The 23,252-nt window shown below is 30.8% G+C and overlaps 1 protein-coding gene across 5 annotated transcripts in view; it reads right to left on the bottom strand.

Annotated features, from left to right (window-relative positions):
- Positions 1 to 23,252, bottom strand: part of LOC126756968 (uncharacterized) — a 43,349-nt gene that overhangs the window by 9,702 nt on the left and 10,395 nt on the right. For 3 of the 5 annotated variants that reach the window (XM_050470519.1, XM_050470502.1, XM_050470524.1), the window contains exons 2-4: positions 20,604 to 22,185; positions 15,297 to 15,444; positions 12,525 to 12,774 (exon numbers count right to left, since the gene is read on the bottom strand). In XM_050470519.1, the coding sequence (XP_050326476.1) occupies positions 12,525 to 12,774; positions 15,297 to 15,444; positions 20,604 to 22,107 (1,902 nt within the window). In that variant the 5' untranslated portion in view covers positions 22,108 to 22,185. Of the gene's footprint in view, positions 1 to 12,523; positions 12,775 to 15,296; positions 15,445 to 20,603; positions 22,186 to 23,252 lie in introns of all 5 variants that reach the window. The other 2 variants (XM_050470511.1, XM_050470530.1) reach the window with 2 other exon arrangements.

Here is a 23,252-nt window from a genome sequence, read left to right as displayed (position 1 = left end):
ACATTTATACGATTTTAACACTAGCGCATGAATAAACATATTATAGGAAAGGTTTTGTTTTCTGCTAAGATTTCACGGAGCCAAGAAACAAACTAAAAAATGTGTGCAGAAATAATTGAAATAACAGTAAGCTGCATTTGCTCGTATCCCAAAGGAAACAACCATACTATTTTACTAGTTTTCTTTTAACTTAAACACTTATAGAAACAAATAGTAACGGCTTAAAGAATTAAAACAAAAAAACTATTAGTGCGAATCGATGAAGTTTCATAAGTTTCAAGTAAATTTTCTCTTTGTGGAAAAACAAAGTATATGCTCGCATTTTTAGCGAGCAATTCGCTTTTGGAGCCAATTTTAAGCAGTAAAAACGACATACTTTTAATAAGTAGGTATATGCACTCATTTTTTAAAAGACTCGAACGAAGATTGATTGCGCTGTTAAGGGGTTACATGGTTTTTCGGATTTCAAAAAATCGAATCGAAAATCTTACTAAATTCTACAACACCTCTAGACAACCTCTATTGTCCTAAATTTTCAAGTTTATCCGAGTAATAGTTTTTGAGATACAGCGTTGAGAACTTGTGCGTTAGAGGCTAGCTAGGCTAAGTGCACCGTCTTTGAACGCGTTTTTCTCGAATATGTGTTTTTGAAGTCGGTGGGCAAGATTTCTCGAGAACTACTCGACCGATCCTCATGAAATTTAACACAGGTCTTTGAGATACAATTCTTAAAGACTTGGACGATTTATTTCGAATACAACTATTTGAAAAAAATGTCGCCAAATTTTAACTCAAATTTCCATTTTTTTGTAAAAATGTCAAACAAAAATCCAATTTTCAATTTTTTTCTTTGTCCAAGTTCAAAATTAAGGTTTTAACTAAAACACGTATTTTTTCACTTTAGATGATCCTGTAAGGAATTATCCTGCCAACGCCGCAAATTTCAGCATTTCTTTGTTATAGTGTTTGTTTATAACAATAAAAAATTCTAATAAAATATTTAATTTTTTATATGGGAAAAAACTATTGAAAAAAGGCTGTTTTTACCCGAGGAAACTCATGTAACCCCTTGACGCTAATAGCTGTCCTTGATTCGCCATTAATTTACCTGTTATGTTTGAGATCAGATTTCTTGTCGCATAGTTTTCATTCGATAGCAACAACAAGGTAAACCAATTGATTCAATACTAGTGCTTCACTATTTAATTATGGCAGTTATTTGTTCGATTGTGTTGTATAATTCAGTTTTACCAATATTTCAATGGATTAAAATTTGTTTACCTTGAATTAGAAAGACTGAAGCTTACTTGTTTATGGTATATTCACCTATTTAAGTATAACACATTGTATGCGTCGCATAAAGTCTTATTAAATATTAAAATAGTTGAAACAGCAACCAGCACTGAGTTTATACATACTATACATATATGTATGTATGTATGTATATAAAATTACTTTGAGAGGCTTACTTTTCTAAGTTTCCACAATGAGAAATCTTACGTTATATTTATATTTCAGTCTTTATTACACAATAATAATAATGTGGTAGAATAATGATATATAAATTAAATTAAACCCAAAACAACAGAAATAAAGTCAAAACTAAAGTTCCATTGCACACAGTATATGTATATTTATAGTTTCTTTAGGGTTCTCTTTTCATTCTAGAATTTTAAAAGTTAGCCTGATAAACTACCATATGTATAAGCTTTCGAAAACACACTACATTCAGTTCTAAATGAAATTAGTCTCTTTATTGGCTTCGGCTTCCTCTTAACTAGTGTTGTAAATAAGGAATTTTTACTAACCCTTAAAAATTAAGAATGCTATTAAAGGCACCTTTAACTTATACTAGACTCAGTCATACATATATGATATATGTATATGGTAAACATTTGAGGATTTGACTCCACTTTTGCCAAAATGGCTAAAAAACACGTTTAGAATTGATATACAAGTATATACATTTTACGATCTCTTCATATGAGATGATATGAACAAAATAGTCTATTATAGATTATAATATTATTGAAAGATATTATATTATATTCTCGGTTAACCTAGAGAAATTACAGAAGAACTTTGGCAGTGGAATATTTTTTTCCTAGTATATACAAATATCTACTACTATAAGAATAAGTGACATAGAACAAACATAATTCAAATATACTATATTATTAAATGAATTTCAAAGTTATTATTAATATATTATAGACCAGCAGAAAATCGCTATTTAAAACAGACATCATTGAGTCAGAAATAGGCTACAATAGGAGGCCTTGTTATTCATATCCTGATAATATTTTTAACTGTGTTACCATTGATGAAAGTTTTGAAATTTATTTTTGATTCTCATAATAATAATTTTAACTGTGTGCATGAACATTTAGCCTCCACAATATAATAATACGCTTTACAAAAAAAAATTAAGAATTAAGTTAAAAATATTCATAAAGAAAGAAAGATATAATCAAAACACTCTTAATAGTTTTCTTTTTGTGTATCACCAAGGGTCCTCTCTGTAATTTTTAAAATTTTTTTAACATGCCATTACGAAATGATGGCGTGTGCTCATGTTGACTGAGCACTTAAATACTCATAAATTAATAATAAAAAGGTAAAGTAGTTCGATTTGCTAATAAGTAATTGCATTCACTAATAGTGTATATATTTGTTGGTATGTATTTTGTGTGTTCGTATTTATATACATGTATGTACATGGAAAAACACAACACCAAAGTTCTAACTACAAATACAAATAATTTTGAAAAAAATTAAATTTAAGCATGAAACATATTCATTTGTAAATATATTCATACATACACACATATGTATACAAAGGACCATTTTGTTTTTGTTTGCAAAACTTCTCGTTGCTATCCACAGTTGTTCATAGATGTGTGAAATGAATGTGTACATATGTAGTATGCACGTAGTCACAATTTTATTGATATTTGCTATGTATTCTATTATGTTCGCATTTCCCTCTATTATTAAGGATATTATATAAAATATGTATGTATGTAAGTAAGTATCGTTTAATGCATCTATATCCATTTTGTGCATTTGATTTATTTTCTGAAAATTAAACCGTAGTTTTAAATCACAAGCAAGCCTTTGGCGAAGAATTTGGTTTCATTTCTTTCAAAACGCATGAACTATTTTCGAAAATTATAAAGATTTCAGCCAAATAACGGAAACCGGCTTAATTCCTTCATATTTTAGTTAAAATTTTGGTTAAATAACACGGTAAAGAGCTTCAATTCAATTTATATACTGGATGCTGCAGCATTTAGACCTGATTATAATCATAGTTCGCGTTGAGAACTGGCATTTTTCTCAAATATTTTATAATTTAAATCAATTAGGTAATCAAGGCTTCTTCAACGAAAAGGCTTGTTTATATTTTGAATATATGTACATAAGTTTGTCACGATAATTTGTGTGTCACAGCAACGTCAGATATAAAGTATAATGCAAATGTATTTAAATGATCAGGGTGATGATCCGTTGACGATTGCTAAAAGAAATGCACCTTTGAAATATCAACGGTCTTGTTTTGTATGAAAAAAATAATTACCAAAATTCCTACTATTTTCATTTTGAGCGCCGTTGATTCTTACGACTAATACTGGTCTTACACTTTATATTTGAAATATATAATATTGCCAATATTTTTCATGAAATTTTATTTGCTATTAAAACATTACTACAATTAAGTTGGTTTGAAAATAGAAAAAAGCAAGTACTCACATACATACAAAAACATAACAATTTGCTTCAGCAGCAAAAGCATTTTCATGTATAACACCGTTAGGCAAAAGAGAGCACTTTTGCATTCGATGAAAAAAGCAAAATGGTCCACGAAATTTTAAAGCAAATAAATAATATGAAAAAAAAAAGTTTTATAAACAGAAGTTTATATATGTACATAATTATTGATGTTAACACAAAAACGCCGTTAAAATGACCTATAAATGTTATACGGTTTATGTGCATGATTGCGATGACATAAAAAATTCAATAATTGCGTAAAGCAAAATTTTTAGGTACAAATGGCGTTTTAGCGCATTTTATGCAACACCGCAGTAGGAATAATACTGGTAATACAATATAAAAAAAATATATGTGAAAAAAAAAATGTTTGTTATGTATTACTTAATGAATTTTTCTTGTCAACGCAAACAATGCACTTCTTATATATAGATATGCATGTACTTGTGTATGCATGTATATGTGTATGCGTTGCAACGGTTTCGAGTTACAGCAAAACACTGCATAAGTTGGCTGTTTAGTCATTTTTTGCTGAGCCATGAGCAAACATAGAACAACATGGAATGTATTTTAAATTACAGCTAATTTACAACAACAATTTCGTACTATATTTTCGATACAAAGAAACAAATTATAATTAATTATAGAAACGCTTTAGGCATACACATACATACAATTAATTAAAAACAAACAGATGTAATTAAACAAATGCATTTAGCTAAACCGTATCATACATATATACGTAGATATGTATGTATATGGTATTATTGAGAAACATTAAGGGGCTATTGTTTTAAAATAAATTTTGTCGCAGTTAAAAGTTAAAAAAACTGTGTAGGCAAACACTTTTAATTATTCTTATAGAAAATAGTATGTTTCATATCCATGTATATACATATGTATGTACATATACATTTTACATGTATATGAATAAATATATATGTATATATATATAAATCTTACATACATATATATACATATGTATGTAGGTTTGAACCACATTCAAAATACATTTATCTCTTTGTGTGTTTGTATGCATGTTAGCGTATAAGGAACAACATTAACAACAACAATAATGAGATAAAGACACTACTTAATTACGTACAACGATATTTACATACATATACAGTAATTATAAATAGAAAAATAAAAAACAAATAAATACAGCTACGTATTATTGATGTAAAAATGACAACAACATTCAACAAACAACATTTACGAAAACATCGAAAAAATATCACATAATGAATGAATTCATGTAAGTAAGTATATAAAAAGTACATAATACGAATAAGTACAAAAAATACTAGCGGTCACCGGGCAGCCCATCCCAACATTGCATTTGAGTTTTAAAACGTCTTTTGTCTTACTTGTGTGAGCTATGTAAAATCGATTGTTATTGTTATTGCTAAACATTTTTTTTGCTTTTTTAGTTTTTTTTTTGGGCAAGACACACACAACAAACGATTGATGAATGTAACGTATTTTAGTTTCCTTCATTTTACGCATTTTCGCTTTGTTTTCAATTATAACTGCGTTAATATGTACGCGTTTCAACAAATACAGTGTACCTTCGACCAATTTAATGGTTTCTAGTTTTGAAGTGAAATTACAAAATTTTATTTAAAATGAGACTTAAATTCAAATTCTAATTCAAATGAATATACATTGTATATATGTATACGGTATATGTAGGGTATGAGCATGTAAGGTATTGCAGTACAAAGTATACATATGAGCACTCTATCGAGGAGTAAACAATTGGTTGCGTATACGCACTGTCATACGCACACATGTACAGTCACATGCAGACATATTTGTACAACGCATTTTTACAGTCGACATTAAAAATATGTGTACAACAGCTAACAGTGTGCGATCAGACACACCGCGCATATTTCGCTCTCTCAACGGTAAATTGTGATTTACAAAGATATTCGTGTATACAATTCGTTAGCAAAACGGAGCAACAAATTGTTCGTGCGTATTTCTTATTTATTTGCTTTTTTGTTGTTAACCGATATTGTTGACAGACATATAGTATTTACTAAAAAAAATTAGTTCTAGCATTTCTTTAGCGGAAGTAGTGATAATCGTGGTGGTGCTTGTGAATATGGCGTCGGCAGTAGAAATGTTAGGTGGATAGATATGTATTCATAAAGGTACGAAGGTAGTTAGGTAAGTAGATAGATGGAGTTGGATGGCATGAGGTTAGGTTAGCAATGGATTTATGAGGTAAAAAAATGAAGAAAAAATCGAAGCGAATCGAGCCAAATCGTAGCAAACTGCATCGAATTCGAGCACCAATAAACATAACACAAATCAATATGGAATGAACAGAACAAATCCAAAGCAGAAACAAATTGACAGTTAACCGTATAGAAAAATTGGGAAAAAGTTTTAAAAATCTGTATTTATTAATTGGTTTTGTTTTACACTCATACGCTTTTTCGTTCATTTTTCAAATATTTACTCTCGTTTCTGTACAAATTTACAAGATAAACTGGTTATAAACAAATTATGTATGCACGTATGTTATGAATATACTTAGTAGCGTTGAAAATGGAAGGTTAGAAAAAATATCAAACATATTTACAGCATTTTTTACAGAATTATGTTTACAATGGAATTTGAAATTTGGTTTTATGTACAAATGGTACAGCTGAGGAACTAAAGCACACAATGGAACATAAAAAAAAATATTAAAAACAATTGTAAATAATAACCAGAAGAGAAATGCCAAAGTATCGGTTAACGGTAATTGTTTTTATGAAAGCTTGATTGTTTAAATAGAAAATGAATAAAGGAAATAATGTATTTTGTTGGACGAGGTGTATATCAAATTTATAAGAAAAATAAAAAATGTAAAAAAATTTAAAACACAAAAAATTTCACAAAAAAAGTTAACTAAACGGAAATCAATATGACACTCTCAAGGCAGCAAAAACTATACATATAACATATAATATATAAAAAACTCAACTAAAAAAAAATTAACAAAAAACTGACTTCATTAAGTATGCGCATAAAAAAAATTATAATAGAAAAATAAAAATAATTAAAATAAATGAAATAGTACTTGTATGAAATTAATGCAAACACGCAAACTTTTTCTCGTTATATGAATGTGTACGAGTGTGTGCTGCTTGCGCTTTTGTCTTGTAGATGACACCGAAAAAATCCAAAAACAAATGCAAACATTCCTGCTGCCTAGTTTACCCAGTCTGGAAACAGTTTTGATTGAAAAGTGTACTTGTATATAAATGTGTGCGTATATGTGTGTGTGCGTGTATCCTTTGGTATCCTACACAACGTACGCCTATAATGTATATGTATGTGTGTTATGTTATTCTTTTATTTGCGCTTGTGGTTTTCATGTAAATGAGCACTTAGCAATAAGTTTATAAATATATATAAATGTCGCAGTGTTTTGTGAGGCACAAACTTGTTAGTTGCTGGTGTACAATAAAGACCTTTGTTTTTCATGAAAACCCTAATGAAAAGCAGTTGTATACTATCACATATATTGTAAAAAGGAGTGTATGCGTGTGTTGGTTTTGTATTATTTTTATAAGCTTAGAAAATAAATTAGAATAAGTACTCTTAGTGCGCTCGCAAATAAACCGGAGTTCATTATACTATGTACATAGTTGGGTGAATGTGAATATAAAGGTACATACATATATGTATATGTATATGTATATGTATATACATACGCTCGTACTAACTATCTAGCTAAGGACATAAGAGGCTAAAGTAGTAAATAAACAACGCTATGTTTATTCATATTTATTGTCTCTATGGGTTTTGTTGATACTCCTCCGATTGACGACATTTTGATATTGATTTTTGATTAGCATTTTATTTAGCTTTGATTATTGCTTTCCTACGCTAATGCTCTCGGCATCATTAGCGCATTTTAGCGTCGCCTGCGCTTTATCCAACTGCTTTGTGGCAACTTATTTGTTGCTCGCTTCTTATTTACACGCAGTCGGCAAGGAGTATGGTAATCGATTTGCTTTGCTAATTGTTTATTTGAGTTCGATAATGAATTAAAAAATCAAATAGCGGACTTTTTTTATTTCACTTAATTTCTTAAATAAATAACATTTTTTTTTAAACTTCTTTATAATTAACTTTGAATTAAAGACTCTATTGAGTCTAATTTCTCGATGCTTTTAAACGATTTAAAAAAATTATACTTTTTCAGCAATTTATTTCTTAATATGGTCGAAACCTGTAATTATTATTTATCGGTTGGGCAATGTATTGCAGTAATTAAAAAACTTTTAGACGATTTTAATGATTCAAAAAAAAAACATTAGACTGCAAAATACCATATAGTTTAGAGTAAAATGTCCTATATTTTAATCTAATGGAAAATTAGCTCCAAAATATTAAAGAATTTACACCATAGAATAGTTCTTTTTCAAGCTATCGACTTAAGGAATTCATTTTTGGCAGAAGAATTAAAAAAAAAATGCCACTAATCTTAAGTAAACTCATAAGACTAAGTAAGATGCAAAGATGAACAAAATACATATTTTTATCAAGAAATTTTTTTACCGCTTTTAAAATTTCGTAATCAATTTTTTTTAAACAACATGAATTGCTTCAAATTGATGAACAAACAAAATATTTTGTAAGAAGAAATTTTTTTATCGCCTTTAAAATTTAGTAAAATAGCAAAACTCTCTCGACGATCTTTTGCGGTGCCAGGAAGCAGTTTGCTGTGCTCTGTTTGCTACTATATATTTGATTTATTCTATAGTCCACTATCGATATGCCTGCATACATATTAATATAAAATTTACTATACTTTTAATTGTACTTTATTTTTCTCTCAATAAATAAGTTCTATTTCATAAATGTTCTTAGTCTACAAGAATAACTGTTTTTGAATAAACCATAAAATAATATATTATAGCTTTTCAATCAGTATTTTGAAAATCCATCTTACAACCTAACCTTTTTTGATATTAAGACTTTTTTGAAGCAAATATGTAATCAAATCATTCAATATGGATTTACGGATATTTTGTAGCAAATTGAAATTGTAATGAAATGATCAAATTTGTATGCTTTAATTGAAAATAATTGCAAAAAATTGAATTCGTTTTGAATCAAATACTATTTTATAAAAAAAAAACATTAATTGTTTTAAACAATGGTGACCAATTAGTGACAGAAAAAATCTATGAAATGCAACTTTTAAGGTTATGTCGCCTTGAAAAAGCGGAACAAAGCAAACAAATTATTTTCTACCGTTATGTGGATATAATAATTTAGTGCATATTGTGGAATTATGGAACCCTTATGTAACAAACAGCCAAACCCAAATTATTTCTCGAAAAATTTAATAAGTAATCGCATATTTGACAGAACGAATTAACGAACGGGACGAAAATGACAAAATTTGTTTACAATACTTTAAAAGACTTGTTAAATTTGCGAACACTTCCAGTAAAACTTTTCGGTTTTCGCGAGATTATTAAATGAACTCTCCGTTTTGCAAAACATATATAATATTTTACGACAAAGCTTGTCAAAATTAATTAAACTTGAATTTAAATAATTGTCTTATCGAAGCAAAAATTTCGATTATTAAGTATAAGTTAGTATCAATATAATAATTACGCATTTTGTAAACGAATCTGTACATACATTTGTATGTATGTGAGTGAAAAGATATATATATTTTTTATTTTATACATACAAATATCGGACGCATTACTACGAAAGAGGGTTGTAAGATGGCAAACTATCATGGTGGGATGGACTGGGTAAGACAGCACACACAAGGACACACACATTTAGGCTTACAAATAAATAAGTTCAAACAAGAATTTAAACAATTCAAAACGGCAAATAAATATAATTACCAACAAAATAAAATATTTTCATACTTTTTAAGGAAAATGTTGCCGTCAAGTGTTTGAATTCAGCAGCAACATATTGTTGTGAAAACGCGCCCTAAATCAGCTTAATTGGCTTTGCTCGTGCAATAAAAATCGAAAACACAAAATTCATTTGAATTCTACGCGCACAGTATATGTACATATGTATGTGTATAACTAAGATTTTTTAAATAAAATTTTGTAGCTTCATTGAAATTAATAATTGATTTTTCGTTTGTTGGATACATCGGCAACAAGGAACGTGTGTATGAATAAATACTGGAGGATAATAGTTATGGGCATTATAATTATTTTTCTTCCTTTTTTTGGGGTAACAGAAAATGTTTGCAACATTTAATGTTGTTGTGCGACTGTTACAATGGTAGTGGAAATAGAAATGAAAATGAGATATTTACAAATGATTGTTTGACGTCCGTCGTTCGGTCAGAGTCGAAGCTGTGCAATTAACAGTCTCCATATAAATTTTATTGGCATAGAAAGCAATGCATATGAAATTTGAGGTGAAAAAGTGTTAAAACCTGTCCTGAAAATGTCTAGCCTTCGGCACAGAAAACAACACTTCGTATGTAATGTAATGAGTTAAACTTAGAAAATTCGGACGATAAACAAACTATGGTCACAATATGACTTCTACTTCTTCTTTATTGGCGTAGACACCGCTTGCGTGGTTATAGCCGAGAAGGGATACAACAGCCTGGGATAAGAGACTATGACTTCAAAATTAAATTCTGCGAAACAGATTGGACTGCTATGAATTATGCAACGGTCTACTGTGAAATAATTGGTATTTCAATTAGCTGATAATTAATTTTTTAGATGCCATAATCTCTGTTAGCTATTTTAAGTTTATGTTTTATTTGAATCTAGCATGAGACTGCATGAAATAAAACAATTAGTAACTACTAAAGCAATAAGACATGAAAATATAAGTTTCTTGCGTGAAAAACTAACTTAACCGACTGGGCCAATCTCCACTAGTTTAAAACTAGTTTATTTAATTACAGGGAATAACTTTACCATTTAGTTAGAGTAAATATCTGTTTATAAGTTGGCATGTACGAGTTGTCTCCTACGTTGTGCCAGCCTTTTAAGCACACACAGTAACTGACAGAGCAAATGCTTTCAATAATTTTTTTCAGAGCACAATAGTTGTCTATTAGTCAAATAAAAGTTAAATAGGAAGAAAAACGAAATACAGAAATACATATCAGATATTATGGTTTCAGTTTCAAATAATTATATGTAATATGTATATAATTCATATATATATATATATATTTATATATAATATTTAAGTATAAAAATATTAACAAACAAGTTTTATTTACAAAAGTCAATTATTTACAGTTATGTGTTTTAAAATAAAATTTTTGAACAAACACAAAAGAGTAAATTATATAAAAAATTAATTATGTTAATATATATGCGTGTATTTTTTGTGTTATAATTATGTATTGTATGCAAATTTATGCAATTGCTTTAGCTGCTTTATTTATGTACAATAGCTATTTAAGATCAAAACAGAATGACCACCGCAATTGCTTGTCAATTTAATTAACCGTCATTCAACCATTTTATATATTTATTCTTTTTTTAACTTCCTCGTGTATGTATTTATGAGTAGATATTGTATTTATACATATGTATATTGTTTGAACAGTTCACCAGCCATTCGCTGACAGTTTTGTTTGATTTATTTTGAATGTTTTGAATTATGTTTGAAAAATACGTATCTTACAAAAGTTGGGACGGGTTAATCTGCTAATCCGCTAATACGTACGCTTAAAAAATAACATCTTTCTTTTATTTGCTTTCAAAACGTTAACTTTAATTATATGTGTTAAAGTATTGTTTGCCACTAAATTATATATATATTTTGTTTCTTAATTTTTTTTCTTTTTAACTGTGATTATTTGCGAGAGAGAGAGGACCCTTGCTATGAACTAAATGAGAGGCAAAGATGAACAAAAAAACGAAAAAAATTTAAGAAAACGCAAAACTTTCGGAATATTCGAATATTGAGTGGACTAAAATATCGATTTATTTATATATTATATATGCATTTTTCAATGTATGTGTTATGTTTTGGAGTAACTATTTACAAGTATACAATTTGGTGTTTGTGTCTGGCTTTTCCTGCATTTATTAGTCATTTATCAAACAAACTAAAAGTAGAAAACTAAATGGATAAAACATATTCTTGAAATTTACATATATATGAGTTAAAAAAAATATATATATATACTAACTTGCGATAGAAATTGAAAAATACTTAAATAATAATTTACAAAATATAAGCTAGTGAGAAATAAAAAACAAACAACAGAAAACATAGATTTAATTAGCATTTTAAATGAGGGAAAATCGTTGAAAAATCGTGATGCACATAAATATGTATGTATGTATAAAATATTAAATAGTAAATGCGTTAATGAAATACCCTAACAATAAACTTAAACGAATTGCTGTAGAAACCTAGCATGAATCTTTGCTAAAACGGGTGCAATAAAACGAAATATGGAAGTTGTGAAATCAAAAATTAAACCGAAAACAAAATTCAACTGGATGAGAAAACATAGAAATGCACAAAAATCAAATCAAAAATAAAAAAACAAATTAAACATAACCCAAATCACACAATAAAAACTTAAAAATATTATACGTACGTTTCCAAAACAAATAAATATACCAAAAAAATCATAAACAAAAACTTCGTATTTTTTTTTTGTTTTTGATTTTGCAAAAAATAGACAAAGAGCGTGACAGACAGATAGATAGATAGCTAGAGAGTGAGTTTGAATAGAGGAAATAAAAAAAAAATTAATGCTTACAATCATTCATATCATCATAGGATCTCATTATATACTGATCCGATGAGGATAGTCTTGAATGCCCGTTGTTGTTGTTCAAATTGGGATGAGCTCCCCCCCTATGTTCGCTTTGTTTTAAAACGCTACGCATCGCCATGGCAGATGGATTCGTTTGATGCATATACATACTATCACCTTCGCACTCACTTTCTTTATATTGAAGAACATTTTTATGTTTTTCATAGATAACCAGGCACCGATGACATCCTTTCCTACAAATATTTATGTATTCATGTAATATACTTTGCGTTTCGGCACAAACAAAAATGTTATGTCAAATCATTTATTGCTTATTTCAATTGTTTAAATTGTTTAATATAAAATGAAAAATAAATACTAAAATAAATATTTCATAAATACGTATATGTAAGTACTCATAGGTATGTATTTGAGGTAGGTAGGTAATGTGGATATGTTTTTGAACTGCATGTGTGTGCAGTTTGTTTTCAAAATTTTTGTTTTGTTTTGCTTTTTTCATATGAATTTTATTATGCTTAATCGACGTTTAAGGTTAAATGTAAAAATACTTTTATAAATATTTATGTAATTATTATGTGTAAATTTATTCAAATGTAATTGGCAACTTGTTGCGAAAACGATAATTTATTTCATTACGAATTTTAAAATCATTTTTCAAATCAAAAATTAGGTTTTTGAATTAGATATTTATGCAATGTATAAAAATATAACGGAGAAAAATTAATGGTGATAAAAAACAGTACGGTAAATGTAAAAGAAAGAACAAATATGAAGATTTTTATATAGAAATGCAGAAAAACTGTGCATTACGATATTCAAAGCATCGTATAACCTTAAAAAGATTATCAAAAAGCGAAAGATTTATTCGACATCTGTTTTAATTCCCAAACCTGTCGGTTCTTTGACTGTTATTCGAGCGAGGTTATATTTTAAGCTTGAACAGGCTGGCAACAACTGATATCAAGCCTTTAAGATTTATACAATAAAGGCTTATTCCTTCTAGAACTGTGCTAGTTCTTGCTTGTCGTACACACTGGTCTTTGAAAGATCAAAATAATTATAAGATGTTATCATTTCACGCCAAAACAGTTTAATTCTTAAAATTTTAAGCCCAATCTAAAATATGTTTGGAAAACAAATTTCGACATGTAAATTTTGGATAGATTTTACAAAACTTTCGTCTCGGAGTGCAATTGCCGAAAACTGCTTCGGAACCGAAATGAACGATATTATTACTTTTTTAAGTGAAAATGTGAATTTATAGTTTTTAAATAAATACAATAATATTATTTAAAATAGTCGCGTTCTAACTGGAACGGGTTAATCAAGTAATCACATGGTATTATGCCTATGACCACATGTCGAGCTGTAAGTCTAAATTATAATTCGAAATGCACAATTTTTCACAAACATGAAACATGAACAAAATGAACTTGAAATGCTTTAAAAAGTAAACAAAATCATAAAAAATACAATTCTGTAAAAACGGTATATAAAATACGCAAAAAAATGGAATACATGTTTTAGTGAAAAATAAACGCTGTGATAGAAATTACAAAACATAATAAATAACGTTATGTACTGTGCAAAATACTTAGAAAATATTTAGTTCTCTTTTAGAAAAAAAATACACATCATAAAGCGTTACTGAAACTAAGAGAAATTCAATATTGAAAAGACATACAAGACAAAACAAGCTTATTGTTTTTTTTATTTTTAATTAAGTTGTTTTTTTCTTAATATACATATTATGTCTGTGTGTAAGTAGTTTGAATAAAATAATCATTAAAGGTATGCTCATAACACATTTAAGACATTTCTTTGTCAACACGTTTGTATTTGCTGCTAAAGAACTTAAAGAGTTACGAATTTTTACGATTTCTCAACAAAAAAAGTAAAACTATTTCCATTTCAGCTACAAAAAAACGTCATTATCAAACAACTGGTAACAAGACAGTAGAGAAAAAGGACAGTCACACAAAAAACATGTACGGAAAAGAAAAAAAATTAAGACTGATTTGAAGAACGCACACAAGAAAAGGCGCGTTCAGTTCCAGTTAAGTTGTGTGTTCGAACAGTATCAAGCAAAGGAAGAATGATTTTGTATGAAATTAAAATTGCAACAAAGATTTGAAGAAGGTATTTTCTTCAAAAAGTGTTTTATAAAAATGTCAAAAGCCCACAAAATTAAAAAAAAAAAGAATTATTTAATTTTTTAACAAATACGTTACACGCAAGTATGGTGTGAAAGAGCAAACTTAAAACTCTGTGGAACAATACAAGGAGCGGGAATAGTAGTTAACGTAATAAGGGAACAATAAAAAATATTTTTTTTCTTTAAATTAGGTAAGCACATTTAATACGCATACCGTATTTTGTTGCAACAATTTTGTTACCATTAAAATATATGTATATATGAAAATATGTATAAAATAGGCAAGAGCAGTACAACAACTTAATAAATACAGACCTATATTTATATAAAATTTTAATTTTAAAACTCTGAATTATAAAATTTAAGCTCAATTTATTTTACTTGTTTTTTTTTTTTGTTTTGAAAAAAAGTTTTTATCAAAATTTTAAATATCTGCAGTGATTCTATATTTTTAGCGCCCACTGCTTTGCCTCTATTAATAATGTTTTCATTTAAAGCGCTGAACTGCTGCTCAATTAAATATTTATGTAATAAATCATAATATTAAATACTATATATTTAGAAACATGTTTGAAAAGTGAAGAGAACATTTCAACTTACTCGTCAACAATCAAATATTTGTTACCATCCGAAGCCGCACATTTACCACGATAACTGAATTGTGAACCTTTTATATGAATAGACTGTTGATAGCCAGATAGGAACCATGAACCTTCCCAACGTGCGGGAAAAGTGCAATTTGTTGGAACTGCAATGAAAATATAAAATAAAATTTAGTACAAACTTACGTAAACGTTAAAAACAATAATCAATAATGTACGACATATCGCAAGTTTTTTAAATTTGAGGTTGGAATTTTCCGTTATTCTTGAACGCAAAATATTAATTTTTTTATAAATATACAAGCAACTTCTTGACCCCTAACAATCGAGAAACAAAAAACAAGAAATCACAAACCGACACCATGATAATAAAATCAGTAAAATATTGACAGTTCAGAAAAATCAGGCAGGTTAACTTATTATATACATACTATATGTATATGTATGTATGTATTTAAGTGATTTTGTTGTAACCTATATATAACCTCATAGACAACGATACAATAATAATTATTCGTAAAACATTTTTTTTAAATATGAGATTGGAATTATTCGTCATTCTAGAATGCAAAATAATAGTTTTTAAAACCAATATTTGACATTCTGACCCCTTACAATTGAGAAGCAAAAACAGGAAATTACGAGATAGATAGATAGATTAATCTTCTATACGTATACTATACATTTCGGGGACTTTATGGCAACTTATTTGTAACCATATAGACCAGGATGCACTAATCATTCTTCGAAACACAAAGTTTATCTCTAATCATTTCTATGTCATACAACGTTTATATTTCATAAAATACTAAGCGAAGCTTATGATTGTGAATATTCAAATTACTAATCAATATATTTGGTTCGAAGTCGTGCTGCTCCTAAGCTATGTAGTGCTGACATCCTATTTCGGTAGTTAACAAACCTACAACTGAAACGTGTCCCTATATATATATTGCTTGATACTGTATATATATATGTATATTTATATAATAAAATATTGTGACCTTTATAAAATATTGCATCTTCCCTGACAGATCTAATAATTTTTATAAGTATTAAAAAACTTGGAAGAGTTGTCTGTTAGTAGAGATGTTTTTGATTATGATGACGATATATGTATGATTTACTTAGCATCCGAAAAAAAAATTTGCACACGTATTTGGAGGACTCTACTCTAATGCGAACCAAAGTATTTGAGAAGGACAAAACATTCAGGTCATGAAGTTATCGAAAACTTACCTCCTGCAAGTCGCCAAACCATACCTGTTAATGAGGATAACGTCAAAACAATTGAAGAAACTGGCCGTGTCGTCATCAGAGAGATATAGCAGAGGACCATAATATATCTTATGGATTTTGGTTAATATTTGGGATATGAAGCGTGTAAATGTTGGACTCGTACCAATAGACCCGAATCGTTTGGAAAAAAGACTTCGAGTACAGGACGCAAGATAAATGTACGGCAACGTAACTGAGAAACCTACATTTATCACAACGACGAGACGAGAATTTATGTACTTATGTACGAAACTGTCCCACAATCTAGGGATGGCGTTTCAAAACTGAGCCTAACCCAAAAAAAAACAAAAATTCGCTGAGGATACTGAAGGTCATCTGAGCCGAGGCTTATAACAAGTGTATGGAAAACTAAATTGAACGTTTCCAGAAAATTTTGAAGATTTAAAAAAAATTCTGGGTGCAATTTAAAAGATCGAATTTTGAAGTACTTCAATAAAAACTTTCACCACCCGGTACCAGTCTGACACGAAAATTATTCTTAATTAATTAGTTGTTGAAAAACGAGTTCAAATCAGGTGAATGGAGGATTTATCGGATACCTTAATTACGACAGTCTCATATGAAAATTATTCTTATAAAACTAATTAGCTGTTGAAAAGCGGATTTAAACCTGCAGGATCCTCAATTAATCGAATAACCTCTTAAGAGAAAGAGTGGAAATTCCGAACATAATTAAAGAGCGCTTATTAAAAACAAAAAAAAAACAAGAAAAAACGTTAACTTCGGCTGCACCGAAGCTAATATACCCTTCACAGATTACAATGGTGCCTTAACAAAATAATTTATACCAAATTTCGTAAATATATCTTGTCAAATGCAAAAGTTTTCCATACCAGCATTTGATTCCGATCATTCAGTTTGTATGGCAGCTATATGCTATACTAAGCCGATCTGAACAATTTCTTCAGATATTATATTATTTTTATAAACAATAACTCATACCAAATTTCGTGAAGATGCGTTGTCAAATGTGAAAGTTTTCCATACAAGAACTTGATTCCGATCGTTCAGTTTGAATGGTAGCTATATGCTATAGTTAACCGATCTGACCAATTTCTTCGGAGATTACATTGTTGCCTTAGAAAATAATCTATACCAAATTTGGTGAAGATATATTGTCAAATGTGAAAGTTTTCCATACAAGAACTTGATTCCGATCGTTCAGTTTATATGTCAGCTATATGTTATAGGGGTCCGATATCGGCCGTTCCGACAAATGAGCAGCTTCTTGAAGAGAAAATGACGTAGGCAAAATTTCAAAAGGATATCTTAAAGCTGAGGGACTAGTTCGTATATATACAGACAGACGGACGGCCAGACAGACGGACATGGCTAAATCGACTCAGCTCAACATACTGATCATTTATATATATACTTTATAGGGTCTCCGACGCTTCCTTCTGGATGTTACAAACTTCGTTACAAACTCAATATACCCTGTTCAGGGTATAACAACTCTAACTTGCAGTTGACAGCATGAATTCGACGACACATTTTTGATTTGTAATTCCAGTCTTCAATAGAAATATTCTGTTTAATTATAAACTCATAAAAAAATGTATAATATATGTACATGGCACCCTATATAATAATAACGGAAATTTCGTCGAAAATTATGCAATCATAATGAACATGCATTTATAATTTTACTTATTGTATATATCCGATAATAACATTAGTATTCAACACACAAGTACATATATACACATGTAAGTAGCGACATATGTATAATATATCCAACGACAATGCATAATTAAGCCTTCATTTCGTACAAAAGATTTGTGGCTTTTTAATTTCTGTAAATTGTTCGGATTAGTGGCATGCAACCACCCTGGGCACGAGTGTGTGAAGAGAAATGGAAAGTTAAAGAAAACGAAAGCGTTATGTAGTGTCAACCGTGGACAAAACGAAACCCACGACGCAACAAAGCGTAAATGCTTATGAAAATGCAGGCATATCAGAGAGTTCAGGCACATTTGAAGAATATAAAAAAGTAACAATTACCTACTGAGCGTCTCCCTTACCGTCAACCATTGAAGGCATTGACAACATATTTATATGCACGGTGCACCGAGCGTAGCTGAAATGCACAGCCAAACTCATTCAAACACTCAATTACATATGTAGATATCTACAAGTATGTACATACATATATGCACGACAACTGGAGTACCCACTTCGACTAATAGATACTCCGAGACAGGAAAGGAATGCCTGCACTTTAGTGTAATTTTTTATTATATTTTACGTACGTTTTGTAAACGCCACAAATACGTTACATACATACATACGTTTGAGTTAACTTATATGTACACCGTAGTATGCACTTAGGGGTGACTTGACCGCTGTGTGCTCAGCACACTTACCCTACATCGGAGGCACAGCCGACACTGCTGTGAACTGTAAATATGTGCCACATTCCGGGTATTCGCCATAAGGCACAAAAGGCGAGACTCTTTTCAACGAGATGTGACAATAAAATACTTTTGAAGCAATGATGCAAATAACTTCTGCAATATAGCTTAATAACAAGTTGAATCTGGCATTCAAATAATTGTATTGTATAATTGTATAAATTCAAAAAATACAAATTCCATATTGAAATATATACATATATACTAGGGTGTGTCATTCTGAGGCAACCTTTTTTCTTCAACTGAAAAACAGGCTAAAAACTTTCGAAAATGTGAAAAAAAGTCACTCAAAAGATGAGCTCTTAATATTAATATTAAGAGGTGCCTGTTTCAAACTTTCTATTTTCCATATAAATTACATGGAAAAAAATCATTTTTTTTGTGGTGGTTATTGTGCGGAGGTTATTATATGTGCACGCGATGGCTGCCAGTAGGTATGGTAAACTCGATTCCGATTCTACTCGAGAGTTTTGGTCGACCACTTTTTGCCATTTTTCCGCTAGAGACATTATTCCATCAGTGTAAAACTTTTCTGGTTTCTCGGCGAAAAGTAGCGACAAGTAATTTTCACGGGCTTCTCTTGAAGCCAACTTTACTCCATTAAGGGAGTTCGGCATTGACCCATACAAATGGTAGTCCGATGGCGCAAGGTCAGTAAAATATTATTATTTAAACAAAAGGACCATGAACAAATATTTATAATATAGCACAAACATTTTTCTTTGACTTCACAAAATTTCATCGATTTATCTCCAGTAGTTTATGAGAAAATAATTTTAAAATTGTATCGTCCTTTAAATTTCAACCTTCAATAACTTTAACAAAAATAATAATTTTGACGAAATATTTATATCAGAGGGTATGCGTCTGGTCCCCCTCCTAATGAACTGCTAATTTTCAAAATCGCTGATTTTGCGAAATTTCCCTGGATCACTTGATGTGGTTTGACCCAGCAGTAAATTTTTTTCAACTTCCCCGAATTTAATTTTTTGTTAAATGAAGCTTAAAATCTCACCTTTTCAACACTTTATGGTATGACACAATGTGATTGGTAGCACTGGAGATATACGACTGCAACGACATCTATTGACAAACTACGAAAAGACTTTTTCGACCAAAATACACAAACTACTAAAAGACACATAAAACAATTTTTTTTGAAAATCGTTGCAAAAATATGCTTAACCAGTTAATAAACCGAATTAATCAACCAGATCGGTGTGCACTGGCCTACTAGAAACTATCTGAAAATCTTATTAATTAACATACAATTAACTTCATAAGAATTGCTAGTAAAAAGCTCTAGAACATAAAGCCACTTCTACATGAATATGTTCTCGAATCTCTGTAGCTCGGATAAGATATCACAATTTTATTTTTGGTTCACTATATGGCTGCTAACCATCAACAAGAGAGAGTTAAAACAAAGCAAATATCACCAAACCTAAGCTACTCTCATACCGGATTTTTTCATTAGAAACTGCATTCTTTTTTTTATAATTAACTATTTTTTAATTTCTATCAAAAAAATATTTTTATAATATTTTATTTACATCAAAGAACAAAAACTAAGCCATTCAAGAAATACTCACCATCTGATCGTCCAGTCCAGCAACTGGCCGGCGTAGTTAAACTCAGCATAAATAGTGATAAAAGCATAAGATTAGCCGGCCAAGGCGGCACACCCGTTAATGCCAAAGAGAAAATGTTTGTTCGCATCAGAAGTGAAGACGAGGAAAAGAAATTGAATCGTTGTGCTGGTTGCCGATATTCTTGGCTTGCCACTCGTCTATCACTATGTCCTGCTAAGTCGCACATTTCTCTTTCATCTACGGTTTCTGCCTGCACAGCATCAACATCCACCCCCACTTCCGGTTGATCAGCAACCATACAAATATCACTATTTTCCTTAAAGCACCTGCAGTCTAATGTTGTTGTCGTTGTTTGCGAATTTCCTGATGCTGCAGCCTCAGCAAGACTGCGAAGCACAACTTGTTTGTGGGCGATCCCGTGCCTCAATTGATTTCTTCTTGCATCGATTGCAGACGCGAGAAAAGCAAAAGCCCGCTCAATGCCCACTGTCAGCGAGTTCGAAGTGGGTCGTGAAAATATTCTATGACGCCATTGTGTTTGCGCTTGAAGCGTTGAGAAATTATACCAATCACTGCTAGGGCGTCGATCCAACGGCAACTCATTGAGTAGCTGCGCACCAGCAAATACATTTCCTAATCTATTCTCTTCCTCAATTGGCATAACTAATTGTCTTTTGTTACTTAAACTAAAATTATCCGCTAGGCAAATGGGTGGTGTTGGTGTCTTTACTGTGCTATACTCCGTGTGTGATGTGGGTAATGTTGACGATAACGCCGTGGGTGTTAGTCTTTCCTGTGAGCTAGATTTAAGATCGTCCGAATCGCTAAGCACAGAGTCTGAGCTTTCACCTGCCTTTAGTGCGGCGCTCATTATGCCCCGGTCAAATGCTGTTTCCAACGTTCCTCTAATTTCTGACTCATTTGCTAATTGTGTCTGTGGTGCTGTTGCAAAATCGTCACACATCCTCTTCAATCTTCTGGATGTCTTGACTTGCGTCGCTAAATTTACCGTAAAGTCGCGTGTATATTGCGGCTGGCGACGTTCTCGTACTTCTGTGACAGACGCTGGCCTCATCATGTGGTTATCGTCGTCATCGTTGTCGTCGTCCCTCTTGCGGCTTGTTGGCAGTTGGGACATCACATGTTTGCGATAATTTTTATGTTCACGTTGACAGCAATTGCTTCTCAGATTCGCACTCATGCTGTCGCCCCTTGTGACAACTCGCGTTTCACTGTCACCGTGGCTATAATTGTGCCTACACCGCTGTCTCCGGCCCATGTCGATTGCAATGGGATCGTCGCAGCTACAGTTCTTACCGCTGCTGCTGCCACCGTTGTTGCAGTTGTTGTCGTCCTCCTGATCGCTGTCTACCACATCCACGCATCCTAATGTAGTTTCTGTTGCGTTTATCTTTGTCTTTGTTTTTGTTGTTGTGCATTCTGCATGAGGAACATTTTGATTCGAATTCGAGCTAGGCGGTGAGTACTTTATTGTCGCCCTCATTGGAATAGTTGTTGTTGGTGCTGAACTGTTGCTGCCACTACTGCTGCTTCTTCTACGTCTGCCTTCCGCCGTCTCGCACTGCAATGTGAAAAAAGAAATGCAACGTGAAATAAGGCTAATGAGAAATCTTATGGAGTAATATGTTTTTTATGTTCACACATATGTAGGTGTAATTAAATTACAAGCTCGTCTGTGTGTGTGTGTGTAATTGCATTTCGTTAAAAAAGTCGTCTGTTGCAATATTGTATCTTTGCTTTACATATATGTTCCTTTTTATAACATTTTAATTACCGCTAATAAAAATATGTTTGTGTCCGGAAATGCAATTAAAAGGAGTGAGACATCCACAAGTACTCAGTGCTGTTTTTTATACACGCATATGTCTGCTTACGCGTTTTAATTTACAAGGATGCATATTAAATACCTATGTCCTCCCACACATGTGTTCTACCCTAAGGGACTAATTTAGACATTATGTAAAGAAATGCGCTAAGTATTTTCTTCGCCTGAGCGGCAATATATTTTAATTGTGCCTTAAAAGCTATATAATCAACAGTCTGTCTGGCTTCAACACCACAATTCTTTGGGAGAGGCTTTAATCTTACACTTCCTTTCATATCTTGGATTTCTGCCTTATGTTATAAATAAAACCGGTATAAATTCCAGTACGGTACATGTCACCTAATTACCTTTGTCACCGTCTAATCCTATTAACCAATACTTATTCAATCAATTAAGGAGTTACAAGGGTTTCCTCGGTTAAAAAAACAGGCTTTCTTCAAGAATTTTTCTCTCCTCTAAGAAATGAAATATTTTATTAGAATTTTTTATTATTACAAACATACACTATTAACAAAGAAATTCTGAAATTTTTGGAAAAAAAAAATATTTTGAACTCGGCCATTGCGACGCCATTTCCGGTGACCCCTCGGAAAAAGATGCGCCCTCGTTGGCAGGATAACTCCTTACAGGATCGTCCAAAGTGAAACAATACGTGTTTTAGTTAAATCTTTAACATAGAACTTGGACGAATGAAAAAAAACTGAAAATTAGATTTTTGGCAGACACTTTAACAAAAAATTTAAAATTTCAGTGATAATTTCGCAACATTTTTTTCAAATAATTGTAAACGAAAAAATCTTCCA

Source organism: Bactrocera neohumeralis, chromosome 2, assembly GCF_024586455.1.
Source record: "Bactrocera neohumeralis isolate Rockhampton chromosome 2, APGP_CSIRO_Bneo_wtdbg2-racon-allhic-juicebox.fasta_v2, whole genome shotgun sequence".
In the NCBI taxonomy this organism is placed as follows: Eukaryota; Metazoa; Arthropoda; class Insecta; order Diptera; family Tephritidae; genus Bactrocera; species Bactrocera neohumeralis.
The sequence above is the reverse complement of the archived record's forward strand: the minus strand, read 5'-3'. Positions and strand labels throughout refer to the sequence as shown.